This window comes from Felis catus, chromosome B3 (assembly GCF_018350175.1).
Source record: "Felis catus isolate Fca126 chromosome B3, F.catus_Fca126_mat1.0, whole genome shotgun sequence".
NCBI lineage: Eukaryota > Metazoa > Chordata > Mammalia > Carnivora > Felidae > Felis > Felis catus.
The window spans coordinates 72,954,016-72,976,840 of NC_058373.1; the positions used below are offsets into that span (position 1 = coordinate 72,954,016).

Consider the following 22,825-nt stretch of genomic DNA (forward strand, 5'->3'; position numbering starts at 1 on the left):
GGGAAGCTGGGTGTGCAGTATGGAAAGTATGTGTACTATCTTCACAACTTTTCTGTAAATCCAAAACTGTTCTCAAAGTGAACATTTAATACAAAAAGCTTACAAAACTATAGGTTTCTCATGACCTGCACTTTGTGGAGGGAGAATTACAATTTAAATATGTCATTATGTATACCTCAAAAGGAATTTTGAACTGTGTTATCCATACATAGCCACTAGCTAACAAGGCTCCTAAACACCTGGATTGTGATGAGTCCAAATAAAGATGTGCTGTGAATTTAAAATAAACACAAAGTTTCAAAGACTTAGTATAAAGAAAATAATGTAAACAATCCTATTAATTTTTTATGAACCAATGTTGAAATGATATTTGGGGATTACCAGGTTAAACAAAATATATTTTTTAAATTAGTTTTATATACTTATATATAGTTTCTTTTAATGTGGCTACTAAAAATTTTAAATTAGTTATGTGGCTCACATTAAATTCTCTTCATAGCAGTGGACTAAAAGATAGACATGAAATGTTAATAATAGTTATTCCAGCAGTAGAATTCAGGGTAATTGTTTTAGCTTTCCTTTTTCTAATTTTTCTTCAATAAATGTGTGTTCCTTGTACAATAAAAAAAAGTAATAAAAATAAAAAGACACAAAGAACTATTGCTATGAAATGTCACCCTGAAAGATGGAAGCACCAAACAGAAACGTCAAGCCAGAGAGTCCTTCATTAATTAATTATTCATCCATTCATTTGAATATACATACATTAAGTATCCCATGTAGAAGGCGCTGGGACAGTTGCTGGGAATACAAATACACACAAAAAAAGATGAGCTATAATTATTTCCTACAAGTTCACTTTCCACTTGGCCGGTTAGGCTTATAAATAAAATTTTAAAAAACTGTAGGGTGAGTGATACTACGGAATTCCTGTAGTCAATTCTCCTCTATTTCCTGCCTTAAATGTTGCTGTTTTTCTGGCTCCAACCTTAGTCTAATTCTCTATCCACACCTGGAATGAAACTAATACCTGTGTGCTAATGACTGTGCCTCTACCCTTGATTTTGCTCCAGACCTATGTATACAGCCCACAGCCTTTCGGTCAGGTGACCCTTGAGCAATATAAAATGTATAAGTCTAAAACCCATAATCTTTTCACCTTCCCTACTTCAAACTCTTCTGCCTCCATATTTCTTGTCTTAATTAGTGATACTGTCTTACCTTACAGCTCTGTGTAAAAGGCAGATTTAGGTATTTTACTTCACTTCTCACAGCTCTTTAGACTTAGCCTGGCACAAGCCCACATACGATTCGCATTTAGCTGCCTCATCTCCTGACATATCTGTCACCAATGTAGACCTGGAATTACCAAAATACTAAATTCAGGAAATATCATGAGTTAACACGCCTCTCGTCTCCATCCTTCCCTCTACCCTTCTCTTTGTTTGGAGTTTCCAACCTCATCACCGCCTCCTCCTCATGGTCCTCTGATATCTCCTCTCTAAAGCTTAATTTAAGGTCTAGGCAAATTTAAGGTCTCTATCCTTTGGCTCCCTTTGAAATTTGTACATGCTTCCAAAATAGCACTTATCTCCTTATACATTTTTATATTTGTTGCTTGCTTCCTCTAGGGTACTCAATTTCTTGAGAGCAAGGATTATGTCTCTTTCACCTCGATATTCCCAACATGACACAGAACATGACAAGTAGAAGACTCTCAAGTTTACTGAATATTTCCCATCTTCCTCCACCTTTCATCCTCTACTGGGATCACTCTTACCCCCTAGAATAGTTCCTTGAGTGCCCCAATCAGGCTTCCACCTCTGGATATTTTTACTAGAGTAGTCTCGCTTCAAATGGTTGCCTTCACCCATCATTCAGATCACTGCTCAAATGCTACCTCATCATAGATGTCTTTCCTTCAACCATATATAGCTACTACTCACCCAACCCATCCCCCTTTACCCTTACCCTGTCTCACATTTTTTCATGGCAGTCATCATTAGCAGACATCACTTTATATATTTGTTGGCATATTCTTATCTGTCTATCCACCAGAATAAAAGCATCAAGAAGCATAGGACTTTGTCTGAATTATTCAACAAATGAATAAAGGTCTGATGCATGTATAAAAAAATTAATGATGTTATTTATCACCTAAACATGACACTGTCTCTCTTCCATTTCCTCTTCATCTGCTTTTATTCTCAACAAGACATATATCTAGGACAAAAGAAGGATTAAGACACAAAACTCCCAGAATTGTCAAGGATAGTAAGACTCAGTAAGGAATAATATAACTTAAAAAGGGGCAATGGTTCAGCTAACCAGCTATTAATTTTGTTTTCAGAATGCACTTTACCTTCTAATTCATTTATTCAACAAATATTTATACCACACCTATCATTTGTTCCTTTTGAAAAGTTAAAAGCTGCCTTATGCACTTGTATCACTGTTCATAGTTTACAAGGTCCTTTCTGACATTCCAATGTATCCTCATAAACAATTCTTTTCCTAGAGGCTGCCCAGAGCTCCTAGTGGTCTCCTGCACTTTCTTTAGGCTTTTTCAACACGGCTGCTTACATCACAAGCCAGCAAGGAGAATCTCTCATCTTAGCTAAGACAGAAACCTTTCATAATGTAACAACAACAACAAAAAACAAAAAACAAAAACAAACAAACAAACAAACAAAAAACAGAGGCTTAGCTCCATCACCTTTGCATATTGTATTGGTTAGAAGCAAGTCACAGGTCCCTTCTACACTCAAAAGAAGGGATTATCCAAAGGCATGGACACCAGGAGGCAGGGACTTATCTCTCTACCAGAGTCCACCATTTGACCCCCAAAGATTCATATTCCTCCTACTTGCAAAATACATTCACACACACTCCCAAAGACCCCAAGAGTCTCATATCATATAGTGTCAGCTCATAGACAAAATCACATCATCTAAATGATGTCCAAGTCCAAATGCAGCTCCTGGGTGTCATCTGTTAAGTACAGCTCCTGGGGCACAATTCCTCTCCATCTGTCAAGCTGCAAAACAAGCGACCTTCCCCCACACATCCAGATTACAGTGTTAGATCAGACACCAACAGGAAGGCACGGGTTAATAGCTAAAGACATTTGGGTCCAAAGAGTGGAAAACCAAGTGTAGAAACACTTGGAGAAATCCAGCTGGGCAAAACTTAGGAGTGCTTTGATTACATTTAAGGCCTGGAAATAAATCTCAACTGTGACCCCTTGGCTTTTACTTCTGCTTTCAGAGTCGTCTCTCTTCCTTCACAAAAGGTAACACATATTTGCAGTTGAGTAGTTTTATAAAACTGCTTCCTGCCAGTAGAGCTTTAGGGGTCTGACCTCCTCCTTTTATTCTGTATTCTGTCCCTTTCAATCCAAGCTGGTAGTGTTTCTGCTGAAATCATTTTCTCAAACACCTCCTGGGTCTCCCATGGATTTAAATGAAGTTTACTCCTTTAGAAAAAAGCCACCACCCACAGATACTTTCCAGAAAAACTGCACCTGTGGCCCGTGCTCTGATGGCTGAGGGACCAATCTCTTAAGCCTCTTAGAAGTCCTATCGTTTGCTTGGGAGTCACATCCAAACCTCTTGAAAGAGCTCCTTGTGTGACTGAATACTCCCACCCCTCAATCCTTCTGAGGTTTTGATGAAAAGTTATGTAGTCACACTGTCGGTTTTTTCGCTCTTAATTTTAGCACCTTTTTCCATTTGAAGAGATTGAGAATTTTCAGATTCATCCAGTCCTGGTTCCTATTTGTTTCACAATACTTTCCTTCATTCATCTCTCTTCTCTTCATTTCACTAAAAGCAGCAAGAAGAAACCCAGTGGTACCTTCATTCGTTGCTTTGAAATCTCCCAGCTCTACAACCAAGTTCAGCCTTCCACATAAATACAGAAGGCAATTTCAGAAAGTTTTCTACCACTACCTGACATGGATTCCTCTCCTCCATTTCCCAATAACATATTCTTACTTCTTGCTAAGACTTTACTAGCAGTATCCCTATATTCCAGATTTTTGCTAGCACTTTATATAGGGCAGATAGAGCATTTTCTAAGAAACACATTGCCAGTTTTCCCCCCCGATGCACACCAGGAAGTCAGGACCATGCAGAAAGTCACTTCAAAACTTAGTCTGGCCATCGGGCACAAACTTGACAGGTATTTCAAGGTGTTTCTCTCCTCCTTCCATCTCCTCCTGACCATTCTACATCCACCATGTTTCTACATCCAGAAATAGAAACTCTCAGAAACAACTAAGAGGAAGTCAGTAGGACTACTAACAGTGTTTTGTTTCTTTTAAATAGAGACAGTGGTAGGGAATTTCTAGGCCTATGAGTAATAGAAAGAATTCCCAAGTAGTGCTAGCTGAGAATTCTTGGACTTCTTGTATCCCATAAGATCAGAGTATGACAGGGCCAGGCAATGATATAGAGAAGAAGGTACTAAAGTAGGGTAGCTGTACTTTATGTTTATTTGTTTGTTTGCCAAAACTAAAATGCTCTTATGGCTTTTTCAGATCTTGAAAATAAGGAAGTTAGGCTGGGGAGCCTTAAAAGCCCCTTTAATTCTTATTTTATTTTTGTGGTTCTCTGATTTGAGAAGACAAAATATAAATTAATGCTGGTGTTGAAGTATAACTCTCAAAAAGCCAGTCTTGGCACTGAGACCAAGCCCTTGATGAAGTTTCAGCTGAGAGCTCAGTGATATTGGTCCCTATTAATACAGCCACCCAGAATTCAGGGAAAGCCGAGTTAAAAATGGAGTCTAGGAATTAGGAGTCCAACTTGGGTAATCAGCTGTCAATGAAAACGAGCACCTTCATGGGCACATCACAAATATACACCAAAACAGTGTCATGCTCAAACTCTAACTCCCAGGGTGAGATTTGCTAAAATGGATTACCTCCAAGACTGGTAAACCTAAGGGTAAAATATCTCCTTTTTCCATCTCCTGACATCTTTTATTTACCTTGCTACTTACTATGAGTAATTCTGCTTCTGGGTATGTTTAGATTTATTTCAGAGCAGTTGTTTTCATTTTCTTTTTATTTTTTCACCCAAGTGTAAACGTTAATAAGGTGATACTAGAAGGTGTCCCCACATCTCCAGTGGTCTAGGTGCTTAGGACTGAGCCTCTTTGTTACAACTCCTCAATTTCTTCTAATGTGCAGCCAGCCTGGAGAACCAAGACCTAGAATACTTTAAGGAGGCTGCTCCCCTGTCTGGCCTCCAGGGGGCAATCGTGCCACTAACACAACTCTCAGAACAATGAGAAGATGCTGACACTCTCTGGGGGTGGGTGAGAGGCCTGAACTTAGGACAAAAAAAGGATAAGGCTGAAAAATAGAAGTCTGAATACCACTGAGGTCATTTAAAGCAGAATCTCTTTAAAATTCTTGTATGGGGCACTTGGGTGGCTCAGCTGGTTAAGTGTCTGACTTTGGCTCAGGTCATGATCTCACAGTTTGTGAATTTGAGCTCCGTGTCAGGCCCTGTGAGGACAGACTAGAGCCTGGAGCCTGCTTCAGATTCTCTGTCTTCCTCTCTCTCTGCCCCTACCCATTCATGCTCTCTCTCTTTCTCTCTCTCTCTCTCAAAAATAAACATTAAAAAATAAAAATAAGAGCTGCTGGTCAACATGGCAGAAAAGCAGGAGTACCCGAAGTCCCTTATCCCTCAAAACAGCAGTGTTAAGGCCAGAGGTCTTGGAATTCCCAGAGTCAGGGCTGCAGAGTGACAGAGACATCTCTGGGGACAACCTGGCAGGCCATAGGTGCATGATTGCAAAGTGGGAGAGATAAAAGGGGCAGCATAGGAATGGAGGGGAGGGATCCCCTTCTATGGAGAGACAAAGGGAAGAGAAAGAGAGGCTGTGAAAGTGTAAGATTGTATTTGGACAAGAGAAAAACTACTGAGTGGGGAGTGGAGAAAACGGAGAAAGAACCAATTTCCAACTGTGGGCTTTTTCCGGACTGGGGCCAGCTGCCCTGTTTGCATACCTGGGAAGGAGGGGAGCCAGCCTCGGGCTCAGTAGTGAGCTCATAGGAACATTCTTGACAATAAATTATATTAAATAAATAAACTCAAAAATAAAAAATAAAATAAAACAAAATAAAATTCTCCTAAACTTTAGGAACCTCTGGGAGCAACCCTTTCCTTCACCTGCAAGCACAGTTTTCCCAATGTCTGTCTTAGACCCAACCCCAGGCATGTAAACCTACTCATTGGGAGAAGCTCCCCATTTTATTACCATTTCTTTGGATAAAATTCACGTTAAACGGTGGTTGTGGAGGTTTATCCTTTATAACAAAGCCCTCTCAGAAGTATAACTTGGTCGGAAGTTGTTCCTTGCCTTGAGCAGGTCACCCTAACCTTTACATGTACCCATTGGTACTCATGTCATGTTTGATTCCTCTGGAATGATAATTTCAGCAGCCAGCATCTCAGGGTTTTCTGAAATAGTTTTCAGAAACAACCTGGATAAAGGCCACAGAGGTTTGTGATCTTTGTAAAGATTTATCAGAGTGATGGTGAGTTGTAGGGTTGGTGGGGTTGGGGTGGCCCAGGCACATGATTAGTTCAAGGAGCTCAGGAACTGTCAAAGTAAACATTGAGCTGCCTACCTATCTGGTTAAGAATCATAGTGCACTCTAGGACAATGATCTTTTATGAACACACTTGTTTAGTCTCCTTAAAAAATATTTTATTACAAAGAAATTAGAGAAAATTTGTAGCAATTTTACTAAAAGCAATGGATATGGACAAATAATTTCCAAATTACAAAAATAGCAAATTCAAATAAAAAGATTCCAACCTCATTGATAAATTCACATGAAAACAATGAGGAAATTATATTTTTTCTCTATAAATTGTTAAATAATTTTTTAAATCTTTAGATGTTGATGTCATGAAACAAGACTCTTAGAAAAATGCTATAGAAATGTCAATTTGTACAGTCATTGTGAAGGTAATTTGTTCATAGATAAAAAATTATTTCACTCAACATTCTGTTTTCAGAAATTTATCCTTAAGAAATAATCAGAGAAATAGACCACAAAAAAGCAAATCTCAATAAATATTAAAGAATCAATATCATATAAGTCATGTTCTTTTACTGTAATGAATAAAGTTAGCCACTATTAGTAAAAAGTCAACTTTAAACAAAAAGAAATGCACTCCTAAACAATTAATGAACCCAGGGCACTTGGGTGGCTCCATCAGCTAAGTGTCTTTTGCTTGATTTCAGCCCACGCCATGATCTAGTGGTTCATGCATTGCAGCCCAGTGTCAGGGTCTAGCTGACAGCGAGGAGTCTGCTTGGGATTCTCTCCCTCCTTCTCTGCCACTCCCCTGCTTTCTCTCTCTCACACAAAATAAATAAATAAACTTTAAAAAACAATAAAATAATTTATGAACCAGAAAAGAAATTATAATGAAATTGTTAAACTATTTACGGTGGAACAATCGTGAAAGGTCTACATTTTAAAACTTGAGCAATGAACCTAAGCAGCACACAGAGAACTTTTTATACCCTAAAAATAAACCAGGACAAAAATACTGAAGGTAACGAGCTAAACATTCAATCAGAAAGCTTTATAGGACAATAAGAGTAAACAACAAAAGTAGGAGGACAAAAATAGTAATAATCAGTGCTAAAATTGAGGCTATAAAGCCAAAGAATCAAAGGAAAGAATCCATTTTAAATGATACTTTGAAAAGAATTAGAAATGGGAAAATTCTCCACTAAAATTTATCAAGGAAATAAAGAACACAGAAAAATATGATGTAAAGGAAGATTATAACTACAGACACAGTAAAAATTTAAATAATTATAAGAACATGCAAGGAATAATTCCATACAAATTAACTTGAAAAGTTGAACAAAATGTAAAACTCTCTAAATATTATCAGCCAGCAAAACTGACAAGAAAAATTGAAAACTTAAATTTACATGCACATTAAAGAAATTTAAAACTCTAAGCAAAAAATATGGTTTCACAGACAAGTGACATCAAACCCAAGACCAATAATTTCCATTCCTGACTACTGAGAAAAATAAAAACAGGAAAACTACTACTCAACACATTTTATGAGACCAAGAGGACCACAATGACAAAAATAAAGATAGATGCCAAAGGACAATTATGCACCAATATTACCTTTGAAAAGCAATGACTGCTCTTAAAAATATTATCAAACCAGCATTGAATATTAAAAAGTAATACTAATATGCCATGATCATTTAGGATTCATCTCAGGAATATGAAGAAGGTTAAATATTAGTGCAACATACCACACATAAAGATAGTAACTATAAAATTCTCTCACTAAATACAGAAAAGTGATTTGGTCAAGTTTAACATGTATTTCTAATTGAAACCTCTTCACAAACTACAAAGAAAAGGGAACTTCCTTACCCTGAACAAAGGAATCTTTGAATTTGTTTTCAAAGGGAGATATTAAAAGCATTGCCTTAAAAATTTGAAAAAGACAAATATTTCCAATATTATTCTTTCTATTCTATATTTCACCAAACATCTTAACAACCACAATAAAATACTAAAAACATTAGAACTGGAAGGAGAAAACATATCTATCATTAATCACAGATTGCTGATTCCATTGCTGGGGGAGAAAGTGTACAAATGAGCCTAGAATGTCTTCTCCTCCCAGAAAATTTGGAAGCTATCACAGATTACAGAAGCCATGTCACAAAGGCTCAGGAGCCAGCCTGAAAAGATTTCTGCTGGTAAAGATGGGACAATTCCCACATCAATAAGACCATGAATCCAATCAACTAAAATACATCAGGTATGTTTAAATCCATGAGTTCATGAAACAGACCTCCTTAATCACTTTTGGGAGTTTATCTTGGTTGCCTGAGATTTGCTTGAGACTGTTTTGGTGTTTGTCCTGAGAAATGCTTCCATCTCAGGCAAGCAGGGATGGTGTGGTCACCCTAGAGGGGAAACAGCTCACTATCCTACAAACTGATAAATGAATGGAAAGAATCCTACACTTAACGTCAAAGAATAATCAAATAATTGACAAGGAAAAATTATCTTAACAGAAGTACTTCAGTTCATAAATGAAGTAGAAATGATATAATTAGAATATCATCAATTTGCAAACCAACTCCTAATCAAACACCAGATCTAGTCATTGCTTATCAACAATCACTAACAAAACACACACACACACACACACACACACACACACACACACACACAGCCGAAAAGACAATCTGACCTTACGTGTCTCCTGAGTAAAGTACTCACCTCCATGATGTCTGGGATTTGCTTTAATCAAGACAGAACTGGAAGAGGTACAGATGTGTAAGGTAATGACAATGTAGATGAACAACATTGGCTATGACTTAATAATTGTGGAACCTGGAAATAAGTATGTCCTCTTTCATCACACTATACTCTCTTTTGTGGATATTTGAATTTTTCATAATTAAAAACTTTGAAATAACATAATTAACAAACAAATAAATTACCAGAAATGCAAAGACATATGTACCATACCCACCAAATCTTATTTAAAACAGTCAGAAGAGAACAATATGTTGAACAATAATGTTCAAATTAAATTACACTTACAGCAGAGTAGTATGAAGCTGTAAAAATCATATTTTCACATACAGTTGAATAACCTGGTGGCATATTCATATACATGATGTTCAACACAAAAAAGATTTTTTATTTGATCCCAATTCCTTTACAGTATGCATATTTGCATTAAAAATACTGAAAGAAATGCAACGAAATGTTAACAGCATTACCTCTGGGTAATGAGATTATGGTTGGATTTTATTGTCTACTTTCTCCCTTTTGGTTATGTCTACATTGGACAAGTTTTCTGTCATGATAAACCATACATGACGTGTTATCGATCAATTAGACAAGAGTAGCCTGGAGGAAGACGCACGAGGCAGACACAGACAGCAGGAAGTGTGACTAAGCTGACGTATGCAGAAACCACACTGCCAGCTCTATAGAAGCAAGGCCACAGAGCCACCCAGTTCCAGAAACACTGCAAAGGGCCTGGCAGGTGGCAGGCAGAACAAAAGCTATTTTACCAGTGGGAAGGGCCCCCAGGATGCAGTCCAGAATGCCCGCTCTCTTGTGCACAGTGGTAGTTTTCCTCTTCTTTGGTGAGGAGCCCACCACCCCTCCAGCTGGGGCCCGAGGGAGGGGGTTTGGGAAAGAAGTTAGAAGAGAACTTGACTGTGCCTTTCTTCACTTTGTTTTCTGGGTGAAAATCTGGCTGTTTGTGACAGCTTTCTTGGGAGCAATGTCAGAAGCTAAGTTGTTTTTTTTCTTCTTCTCTACAGGTTCCAGCAACACGCAGGGCATCACTCAATCTCCAAGTTTAGTGCAGGAAAAAGAGGGAGAATCTGTGACATTGAACTGCCGTTTCACACTCAGCTATACTTACTATGTGATGAGGTGGTATCAACAGCTTTCCAATAGAAAGATGGCTGAAATCATTTATCTTTATTCTGCTAGCACGAACACTAGAACAGGACGATATTCTGTGTCACATCAGAAAGGAAACAAAGCTGTAAGTCTCACCATCACAGGCTTAATGCCTACAGACTCAGGCATCTATTTCTGTGCTGTTGGAGAAGCTCCACAATGAGAGGAGTGACAGGGAGAGTCTTACAAAAACCCCTGGGCTGAGCATGCAACAGCCACCTGCTCCAGGAACTTAGGAGAAAACAACCCACAGAACAGGAAAAGGGTAGAGAGAAAGCATGGTGAGTGGCACTGTTGGGTCTAGAGAGGAAGCTGATGAAAGTTCTAATGACAATTTTCCTACATTTGGGATCAAAGAAAGAGTTATGGTTACAAGATCCCAGTCTCAAAAGCATTTTCACCTTGGAACCACATAGCCAATCAAGATATGCATTGGTCTCTGCTGCTGCCCAATATCCATCCCTCCGTTTCTAGTCACCACACCTGGATTTTCCCTGGATAAACAAGCCATGCCTCCTCCTACCCCATGTGTGGGTTTAGACAAAGCAAAGCCTCAGAAACCCTTGCCAATTAACCTAATTCATCTCTCTGACCACAATGACTGGTACAAGGACAGGTACCTGCTCCAAGCCCCAAAACTTAATATGAAACTCTTGGGAATACTTCTGGGGATGGAAGAGGCTAGCATATAACCCTACAGCTGCCAACAGCCCTCTTCCCACCACAAAAGAATAGTATGATCCTGAAAAGAGGAATGTAACTGAGGTCCCTTAACATTGTTTGAGACCCTGGATCCTGCAGTATTAGAGATGTACTGGGATTTTTCCGTTGTACACCCACACTGTCTTAGCTTGTGTTCCTCCAGAAGAAGATAAGGATTCAAGTGCAAGTGATTTACTTGGGAGGTGATCCCAAGATACAGGGCAGTGGCAGTGGGAAGAGAGAAAGGAAGGGAAGTCAGCCAGGGAAGGGCATGTGTGTTAATGTAATCCCTATCACATATCACCAGCATTTTTCATAGAGCTAGAACAAACAATCCAAAATTTGTATGGAGCACATAAAATCTTGAATAGCCAAAAAAATATCCTGAAACAGGAAAGCAAAGCTGGAGGCATCACTATCCCTGACTTCAATCTATCTTACAAAGCTGTAGTCATCAGGACAATATGGTACTGGGACAAAAATATTCACAAAGATCAAAGGAACAGAATAGAAAACCCAGAAACAGGCCCACAACTATAAGGTCAACTAACTTTTGACAAAGCAGGAAAGAATATTCAATGGAAAAAAGACAGTCTCTTCAACAAATGATGTTGAGAAAACTGGATAGCAACATGCAGAGCAATGAAGCTTGACCACATGCTGGACCAAACACAAAAATAACTTCAAAATGGATGAAAAACCTAAATGTGAGACAGAAAACTATCAAAATCCTAGAAAAGAACACAGGCAGAAACCTTTTTGACCTAGACCATAGCACTTCTTACTAGATACATTGCCAGAGTCAAGGAAAACAAAAGCAAACATGAACTACTGGGACTTCATCAAGATAAAAACCTTCTGCACAGCATAAGAAACAATCAACAAAACTAAAAGGCAGCCTATGGAATGAAGAAGATATTTGCAAACAACATATCTAATAAAGGGTTAGTATCCAAAATCTATAAAGAACTTAATTAAACTCAACACCCAAAAAACAAATAATCCAGCTAAGAAATGAGCAGAAGACATGAATAGGCACTTTTCCAATGAGGACATCAAGCTGGCTAACAGACACATTAAAATATGCTCCACATCACTCACCATCAGGGAAATATAAACCAAAACCATGATAAGATACCACCTGACACCTGTCTGAGGGCTATAATTAACAACACAAGATACAACAGGTTTTGGAAAAGATGTGGAGAAAGAGGAACCCTCTGGCACCACTGGTGGGAATAGAAACATGTGCAGCTACTCTGGAGAACATTATAGAGGCTTCTCAAAGTTAAAAATTAAACTACCCTATGATCCAACAACTACACTACTAGGTATTTATCCAAAGCGTACAGAAATACAGATTTGAAGGGGTCCGTGCACCCCAATGTTTATAGCAGCATTATGAGCAGTAGCCAAACTATGGAGAGAGCCCAAATGTCCATCAACTGATGAATGGACAAAGAAGAGTAGTATTTTCTTTCAGCCATCAAAAGAAAGAAAGAAAGAAAGAAAGAAAGAAAGAAAGAAAGAAAGAAAGAAAGAAAGAAAGAAAGAAAGAAAGATTGCCCTTTGCAAAGATGTGGACGGAGCTAGAATGTATTATGCTAGGTGAAATAAGTCAATCAGAGAAAGACAAATACCATATGATCTCACTCATATGTGGAATTTGAGAAAGAAAACAGATGAATATATGGGAAGGGGGTAAAGGCAAAAAAAAAGGAGAAAGGGAAACAAACCATAATACACTGTTAATGACACAGAGCAAAATGAGGGTTGATGGAGAGAGGTGAGTAGGAGATGAGTTAGATGGGTGATGGGCATTAAGGAGGGCACTTGTTGGGATGAGCACTGGGTGTTGTATGGAAGTGATAAATCACTGAATTCTACTCCAGAAAGTAATAATGCATGGTAATTCACTAACTAAAATTTAAATTTTAAAAAATGGGAAAAATCAATCATCAAACAATCATTCAATCAGGGCATGTGTATTGTCAAGCCCAGCGCCATTATGAGCACCCAGAGTTTCATCCTACCACAGAGTATCTGACAGCCCATGTGAGACACTTGCCTCAACTCCCCCTACCTGAGGGCCAGAGGAGCTAAGGTATTGATATCCCAAATCCTGTGTGTCACTCGTAGAGGACAGCGAAAGGGATATGAGTGATGATTCCCCAGCAATTATGTCTGCCAAGCAGGCTGTGCAGTAAGAGAAAGTCCTTAGGCAAAGAAACCCAAGTTCTGGCAAGAGGAAGGGGACAGTGTGCACTGAAGTCATAAGCACAAAACGATACAGGGAAGACACCAAAAACGCAACACAATTAATTTCTTTCTTTTTCATAAATTATTTTGAGATGGGTTTTCTCTCACTGCAATCAAAAGAGACCTAACTAGAAACACTAATATAGACAACATTGGGTGAAACAAATTAACCAAACAAAATAGTTCAATACTACTTTTTAAAACTCCTGGCTTGCTGCAGGGGAGACAGGTTACAACTCAGACCGTTCAGATTAGATCAGTTGTTCAGCCCTTTCCTCCAACATCATCCAGGGTGATAAGGGGGAGGGACAAATTTAACACTGTACCTGTTATTACGCTGAACATTTAACTGTTCTCTCCCCTTTCAGACTCTCCCTGCTCAGGGTCACCCTGCTTAGTGCTGCCAGATTAACCTCTCTACTGTGTCCCCCCAAAGAATTTTGCTTGCTTAAGGCTTCTGGATTCCTTATGACACTGTGCTTTTTCCAAATCCAAAATTCTGCTCCTGCTAGTTGCTTCCCCAAAATATGTTTCCTCCCCATCTCTACTTTTCAATCTCTCAAAATCTCAACAAATCATTTTTGGAGGTCACATCCAAAACTCTTGAAAGAGCTCCTGTATGACTGAATATTCCCACCCCTCAATCCTTCTGAGGCTTTGATGAAAGGTTATGTAGTCACGCTGTCAGATTTTTCCTTCATGCCACACTATCTTAAATTTAGCATCTTTTTCCATTCAAAAAGATTGAGAATTTACAGATTCATCCACGCTTGGTTTCCTCCATTTAACTCTCTTGTCTTCATTACATTAAAAGCAGCAAGAAGAAACCAGGTAAAACCTTCATACATTGCTTAGAAATCTCCCCAGATCTACAACCGACTTCAACCTTCCACATAACTACAGGAGGCAATTTCAAAAAGCATTCTGTCACCACCTGATACGGATTTCCCTCCTCCAGTTCCCGATAACATATTCTTTACTCCCTTCTAAGACATCACTAGCAGTATCCTTAAACTCCAGATTTCTGCTAACCCTTAATATAGAGCAGATAGAAATGTATCTAGAAACACATTGCCGGATTTCCCTCCCTGATGCACACCAGGACACCAGGACCATGCAGAAAATCACTTCATAACTTAAAGTCTAGCCTTCAGGCAGAGACCTAAGAGGTATTTCATGGACTGTGTCTCTCCTCCCTCCATATATTCCCAACCGTTCTACATCCAGTATGTTTCTACATCCAGAATTAGAAACACCCAGAAACAACTTAGAGGAAGTCAGTAGAACCCCTAGCAGTGTTTTGCTTCTTTTGGGTAGAGACAGTGGGAGGAAAATTCTATGTACATGACTAGAAATGTACAGAATTCCCAGGGAGTGCAGGGTGAGAATTCCTGGAGTTTTTGTATCCCATGAGTTCAGAGTATGAGAGAGTCAGGCAAGGATATCAAGAAGGAGGTACTAAATATGGTAGCTATATTTTATGTGTGCTTGTTTGTTTGCCAAAACGAAATGCTCTCATGGCTTTTTCCAGATCTTGAAAATAAGGAAGTTTGCCTGGGGAGCCTCTAAAGGCCCTTTAATTCTACTTTTGTTTTGTGATTTTATGACTTAAAAAGGTAAAATTTAAATTAGTGCTAGTGTTGAAGAATAACTCTCAAAAAGCTAGTCTAGGCACTGAGGCCAAGCCCTTGATGAAGTTCAGTTGAGAGCTCAGTGATGTTGGCCCCTACTAATGTTCCAGCCACCCAGAACCCAGGGAAAGCTGAGTGAAAAGTAAGGTCTAAGAATTAGGAGGCCAACTTGGGTAATCAGCAGTCAACTTATATATGAAAATGAGCACCTTTGTGGGCACATCACAAATACACACCAAAAATCTGTCACACTCAAGCTCCAAGTCACAGGGTGAGATTTGCTAAAAGGAATTACCTCCAAGAGCAGTAAACGTACAGGTAAAGTATTTCCTTTTTCCATCCTCTGACACCTTTTATTACTCTGCTCACTACTATTAGTAATTGTGTTTCTGGTTATGTTTAGATCTACTTCAGGTCAGTTGCTTTTATTTCCTTTTTATTTTTTCACTCAGGTGTAAACATTAACATGGTGTTACTAGAATTTGTCCCCACATCCCCAGTAGTCTGGGTGCTCAAGACTGAGCACTTTTTGTTACAACTCCTCAATTTGTTCTAATGTGCCCCCAGCCCTGAGAACCAACCACTGCCCCAGAATATTTTAAGGAGGCTGCTCCTCTCTCTGGCCTCCAGGGGGCAATTGTGCTCACTAACACAACTCTCAGAGGAATGAGAACAAGCTGACATTCTCTGTGGACAGGTGAGAGGCCTGAACTTAGGACAATAAAGGGAGAAGCTGAAAATTAGAAGCCTGGGTAATATTGAGGTCACTGAAGACAGGATCTCTTTAAAATTCTCCTAAACTTTAGGAACCTCTGAGAGCAACCCTTTCCTTCACCTGCAAGGGTATTTTTCCCAACACCTGTCTTAGACCCAACCCCAAGCTTGCAAACCTCTCCACTTGGAGAAGCTCCCCATTTTATTATAATTTCTTTGGGTAAGATACTCTTTATGACAGTGGTTATAAAGCTTCATCCTTTATAACAAATCCCTCTCGGAGGAATAACTTGGTCAGAAGAAGTTGTTCCTTGTCTTGAGCAGGTCACCCTAACCTTTACATGTACCCATTGGTACTCATGTCATGTTTGACTCTTCTGGAATGACAATTTCAGCAGCCAGCATCTCAGGGTTTTCTGAAATAGTTCTCAGAAACAGCCTGGATAAACGCCACAAGGTTTTGTAGTTTACATGTAAAGATACATCAGGGTGACGGCAAGTGGAGGGTTGGGAGGGCCCAAGTACATGATTAGTTCAAGGAGCTCAGGAACTGTCAAAATAAACATTCAGCTGCCTACCTATCTGGTTAAGAATCAGCACTGGAGTCTGGGACAATGATCTTTTATGAACAAATTTGTTTAATCTCCTTTAAAAAGAAAATATTATTGCAAAGAAATTGGAGAAAACTTATACCAATTCTAAAAAAAAAAATGCAAGGGCTATGAACAAATAATTTCCAAATTAAAAAAATAACCAATACAAATATGAAAGGAATCCGACTTCATTGCTAAACAAATGCACATGAAAACAACAAAGAAGTAATACTTCTTCTCTACAAATTATTAAATAATTTTGTAAACATTAAATGCTGAGGTCATAAAATAAAACTTGTAGAAAACACTACAGAAATATCAATTTGTGCAGCCATTGTAAAGTTAATTTGTTAATATATAAAAATTATTTCACTCAATAAGTCTACATTCAGAAATTTATCATTAAGAAACAACCAGATGGGCGCCTGGGTGGCTCAGTCGGTTGAGTGTCCAACTTCGGCTCAGGTCATGATCTCAGCTTGTGAGTTTGACCCCCGCGTCGGGCTCTGTGCTGACAGCTCAGAGCCTGGAGCCTGCTTCCGATTCTGTGTCTCCCTCTCTCTCTGCCCCTAACCCACTCTCATTCTGTCTCTGTCTCTCTCAAAAATAAATAATCATTAAAAAAAATTTTTTTAAATAATCAGAAATATTTACCACAAAAAAAGAAAATATCAATAAGTATTAAAGAATAAATATCATACATATCATGTTCCTTTACTACAATGAATAAACATAGATACTATTAGTAAAGAGCCAACTTTAAATCAGAGGAAATGCACTGCTAAATAATTTATGAACCAGGAGCGCATGGGTAGCTCAGTTGGCTAAGGGTCCGATTCTTGATTTCAGCTCAGGTCATGATGTCAGGTCATAATTTTGGCTCAGGTTCATGAGTTCAAGTTCCGCATCAGGCTCTGTACTGACAGCCAGGAACCTGCCTGGAATTCTCTTTCTCCCTCTCTCTCTCTGCCCCTCCCCACAGGCTAGCTCGCTCTCTCTCTCTCTCTCTCTCTCTCTCTCAAAACAAATAAATGAACTTAAAAAAAAACAATTTATGAACCAGAAAACAAATTATAATGGAATTGTTAAAATATTTACAATGGAACAATCATGAAAGGTCTACATTTTAAAACTTGAGCAAGGAACCTAAGCAGCACACCGAGAACTTTTTATACCCTAAAAATATACCAGAACAAAAAGACTAATGGAATGAGCTAAAAATTCGATCAGAAAGTTTTAAAAGAGAGTAAGAGTAAATAACAAAAGTAGGAGGACAAAAATGGTAATAATCGTTGCTAAAATTAAAGAAATTAAGCCAAAGAAGCAAAGGAAAGAATCCATTTAAAATGGTTCTTTGAAAAGAATCAAAATGGGAAATTCTCTAATAAAATTTATCAAGGAAATAAAGAACATAGAAAAGTATGATGTAAAGGGAGATCATAACTACAGACTCAGTAAAAATTTAAATAATTTTAAGAACATGCAAGGAATAAATTCATACAAATTAATTTGAAAACTTGAACAAAATGTAAAACTCTCTAAAAATTATAGCCTAGCAAAACTGACAAGAAAAATTGAAAACTTGAATTTACATGCACATTAAAGAAATTTAAAACTCTAAACAAACAGATGGTTTGCAGGCAAGTTACATCAAACCCAAGACCAATAATTTCCATTCCTGACTACTGAGAAAAATAAAAACAGGAAGACTACTACTCAACACATTTTATGAGACCAAGAGGACCACAATGACAAAAATAAACAAAGATAGATGACAAATGAAAATTATACACTGGTATTACTTATGAAAGACAATGACTGCTCCTAAAAATATTATCAAACCGGCATTGGATACTAAAAAGTAATACTAATACACCATGATGGATTAGGGTTCATGTCAGGAATATGAGGAAGGTTTAATATTAGTGCAACATACCACACATAAAAGGTATTAACTATAAAATTCTCTCACTAAATACAGAAAAGTGATTTGGTCAAGTTTAACATGTATTTCTAATTAAAACTTCTTCACAAACTAGGAAGAAAAGGGAACTTCCTTCACCTGACCTAGGGAATCTTTGAATTGTTTTCAAAGGGACATGTTAAAAGCATTCCCTTAAAAATTTGAAAAAGACAAAGATTTCCAATGTTATTCTTTCTATTCTACATTAAACTAGACATGTTTTTTAAATAAATTTTTTGTTTTTATTTATTTTTGAGAGAGAGAGCGAGTGAGCACATGAGCCAGGGAGGGGCAGAGACATGGGAGACACAGAATCCAAAGCAGGCTCTAGGCTCTGAGCTGTTGGCACAGAGCCTGATGCAGGGTTCGAACCCATGAACCCTGAGATCATGACCTGAGCCAAAGTCAGACACTTAACTGACTGAGCCACCCAGGCACCCCTTTTTCATTAAACGTTTTAACAAGTGCAGTAAAATAATAAGAACATTAGAACTGCAAAAGGAAAACACATCTATCATTAATCACAGATAGCTGATTCCACTGCTGGGGGAGAAAGTGTACAAATGAGCCTAGAATATCTTTTCCTCCCAGAAAACTAGAAGCTAGCACAGATTACAGAGGCCACGTCACGAAGACTCAGGAGCCAGCCTGAAAAGATTTCTGCTGGTAAAGATGGGACAATTCCCACATCACTGAGACCATGAATCCAATCAACTAAAACACATCAAGTATGTTCTAATCCATGAGTTCATAAAACAATCCTCATTAATTACTTTTGGGGATTTATCCTGGTTGCCTGGCATTTGCTTGGGAGTATTTTGGTGTTTGTCCTGAGAAACGCCTCCATCTCAGGCAAGCAGGGATGGTTTGGTCACCCTAGAGGCGAATCAGCTCATTATCCTACAAACTGATAAATGAATGGAAAGAATCCTACACTTAACCTCAAAGTTAATCAAATAATTGGCAAGGAAAAATTATTTTAATAGGAATACTTCAGTTTAAAACTTCAGTAGAGGGGCACCTGGGTGGCGCAGTCGGTTAAGCGTCCGACTTCATCCAGGTCACGATCTCGCGGTCTGTGAGTTCGAGCCCCGCGTCAGGCTCAGGGCTGATGGCTCAGAGCCTGGAGCCTGTTTCTGATTCTGTGTCTCCCTCTCTCTCTGCCCCTCCCCCATTCATGCTCTCTCTCTCTCTGTCCCAAAAATAAATAAACGTTGAAAAAAAAATTAAAAAAAATAAAATAAAAAATAAAACTTCAGTAGAAAACTACTACTTTTAGAAGTAGAGATGATATAATTAGAATATCATCATTTTGCAAATCAGCTTCCATTCAAACAATAGATCTAGTCACTGCTTATCAACAATCACTAACAAAACACACACACACACACACACACACACACACACACACACACACACAGCCGAAAAGGAGACCTTACGTGTCTCCTGAGTAAAGTACAGAACCCCATGATGTCTGGGATTTACTTTAATCTAACCAGAACTGGAAGAGGTATAGATATATAAGGTAATGATGATGTAGATGAACAATATTGGCCATAACTTGATAATTGTAGAACTTGGACAATGAGTACATGCTTTTTCATTGCACTAGACTCTTTTGTGGATGTTTGAATTTTTCATTATTCAAAACTTTGAAATAACATAGTTAATATACAAATCAATTATCAGAATTGCAAAGACTTATATTTACAATGTCCACCAAATCTTATTTAAAACAGATAAAAGAGGAACCAAAATGATGTCAAACAATGATATTCAAACAAATTAAGGTACATTTACGCAGCAGAGTAGTATGAAACTGTAAAAATCATATTTTCACATACGGTTGAATGACATGGTGGCATATTCATATCATAATGTTCAACACAAAAGTATTTTTAATTTGATCCCAATTCCATTAGATTATGCATATTTGCATTAAAAAATACTGAAACAGGGGCACCTGGGTGGCGCAGTCGGTTAAGCGTCCGACTTCAGCCAGGTCACGATCTCGCAGTCCGTGAGTTCGAGCCCCGCGTCAGGCTCTGGGCTGATGGCTCGGAGCCTGGAGCCTGTTTCCGATTCTGTGTCTCCCTCTCTCTCTGCCCCTCCCCCGTTCATGCTCTGTCTCTCTCTGTCCCAAAAATAAATAAACGTTGAAAAAAAAAATTTAAAAAATACTGAAAGAACTAGAACAAAATGTTATCTCTGGGTAATGAGATTATGGTTGGATTTTATTGTCTACTTCTCCCTTTTGGTTATGTCCACATTGGACAAGTTTTCTTCATGATAAACTATATATGACATGTTATCGATCAATTAGACAAGAGAGCCCTGGAGGAAAAGAGGCAGGAGGCAGACACAGAAAGCAGGAAGTGTGACTAAGCTTACGTATGCAGAAGGCCCACTGCCAGCCCTATAGAAGCAAGGCCACAGAGCCACTCAGTTCCAGGGACACTGCAAAGGGCCTGGCAGGTGACAGGCAGAACAAGAGCCATTTCACCAGCAGGAAGGGCCCCAGGATGCAGTCCGGACTTCCCGCTCTCTTGTGCACAGTGGTGGCCTTCATCCACTTTGGTAAAGGGCCCACCACCCCTGCAGTCGGCACCTGATAGAGGGGGTTTGGGAAAGAAGTTAGAAGAGAACTTGACTGTGCTTTTCTCCACTTTGTTTTCTGGATGAAACCCTTGCTATTTGTGACAGCTTTCTTGGGAGCAATGTCAGAAGCTAAGTTGGTTTTTTTCTTCTTTTCTACAGGTTCCAGCAAAACACAGAGCATCACTCAATATCCAAGTTCAGTGCATAAACGGGAGAAACAATCTGTGACCTTGGACTGCATTTTCACACTCAGCTACACTTACTATGTGATGAGCTTCTTTCAACAGCTTTCCAATGGAAACATGACTGAAATCATTAATCTTAATTCTGCTAGAACAAACACTAGGAAAGGACGATATTCTGTGTCACATCAGAAAGGAAACAAAGCCCTAAAGCTCACTATCACAGGCTTGATGTCTACAGACTCAGGTGTCTATTTCTGTGCTGTTAGAGAACTCCACAGTGAGAGAAGTGACAGGAAGAACCTTACAAAAACCCCCTGGGCTCAGCATGAAACAGCTACCTGCTCCAGGAACTTAGGAGAAAACAACCCACAACACAGGAAAAGGTAGACAGAAGGCAGGGTGGGTGGCACTGGTGGGTCTAGAGTGGAAGCTGAGGAATGTTCTAGCAATAATATTCCCACATCTGGTTCAAAGAAACAGTTGTGGTTACAAGATCCCAACCTCAACAGTATTTTCACCTAGAAATCTAGTGCCTAGAGATGATCACATTGCCGATCAAGATATCCATCTGTCTCCTTGACATGCCCAACATCCATTCCCCCTTTTCTCACGACCACACCTGGATTTTCCCTGGATAACCAAGCCCTGATTCCTCCTACCCCAGCCTTGGACTCCCTGGCCAATTAACATAATTCATCTCTCTGACCACAATGATTGGTTCAAGGATGGATGCCTGCCCCAAGCCCACATCCCAAAACTTAATATGAAACTCTTGGAAATACTGCTGGGGATGGAAGAGGATAGGATATAAACCTACAGTTGCCAGCAGCCCTCTTCCCACCACAAAGGAAGAGCATGATTCCGAAAAGAGGGAGTGAAACTGAGCTCTCTCAACATTGTTTGGGCCCTTGGACTCTGCAGTGATTAGAGATTTACCTGGGATTTTTCAGTTGTACACCCTAGCTGTCTTAGCTTGTATTCCTCCAGAAGAAAACAAGGATTTGAGTGTAAGAGATTTACTTGGGAGGTGATCCCAGGATGCCTGGCAGGGGCTGTAGGAAGAATGACAAAAAGGGAAGTCAGCCAGTGAAGGTCATGTGTATTAATGTAATCCCTACCAAAACACCACCAGCATTTTTCATAGAGCTAGAACAAACAATCCTAAATTTTTTTGGACCACAAAAGACTCCAAATAGCCAATGGAATCCTGAAAAACCAAAGCTGGAGGCATCATTATTACAGACTTCAAGCTATCTTACAAATCTGTAGCCATCAAGAGAGTATGGTACTGGTACAAAAACATTCACATAGATCAGTGGAACAGAAAAGAAAACCCAGACATGGACCCACAACTATATAGTCAACTAATCTTTGAGAAGCAAGAAAGAGTACAATGGAAAAAAAGATAGTCCCTTCAACAAATGGTATTGAGAAAACTGGACAGCAATATGCAGAACAATGAAACTGGACCACTTTCTGGACCATACACAAAGATAAATTCAAAATGGATGGAAGACCAAAATGTAAGACAGGAAACCATCAAAATCCTAGAACAGAGGCAGAAATTCGTTGACCTCAGCTGTAGTAGCTTACTAAACATGTTGCCAGAGGCCAGGGAAACAAAAGCAGACATGAATTACTGGGACTTCATCGACATGAAAAGCTTCAACACA

The 22,825-nt window shown here is 38.9% G+C and overlaps 2 gene segments (V, D, J or C); both read left to right on the forward strand.

The window, feature by feature from the left end:
- Positions 1–22,825, forward strand: part of LOC101082918 — a 425,870-nt gene that overhangs the window by 201,523 nt on the left and 201,522 nt on the right.
- On the forward strand, positions 10,059–10,685 carry LOC123386007. The segment is given in 2 exon segments: positions 10,059–10,182; positions 10,363–10,685. Coding segments are annotated over 2 exon segments (363 nt in total).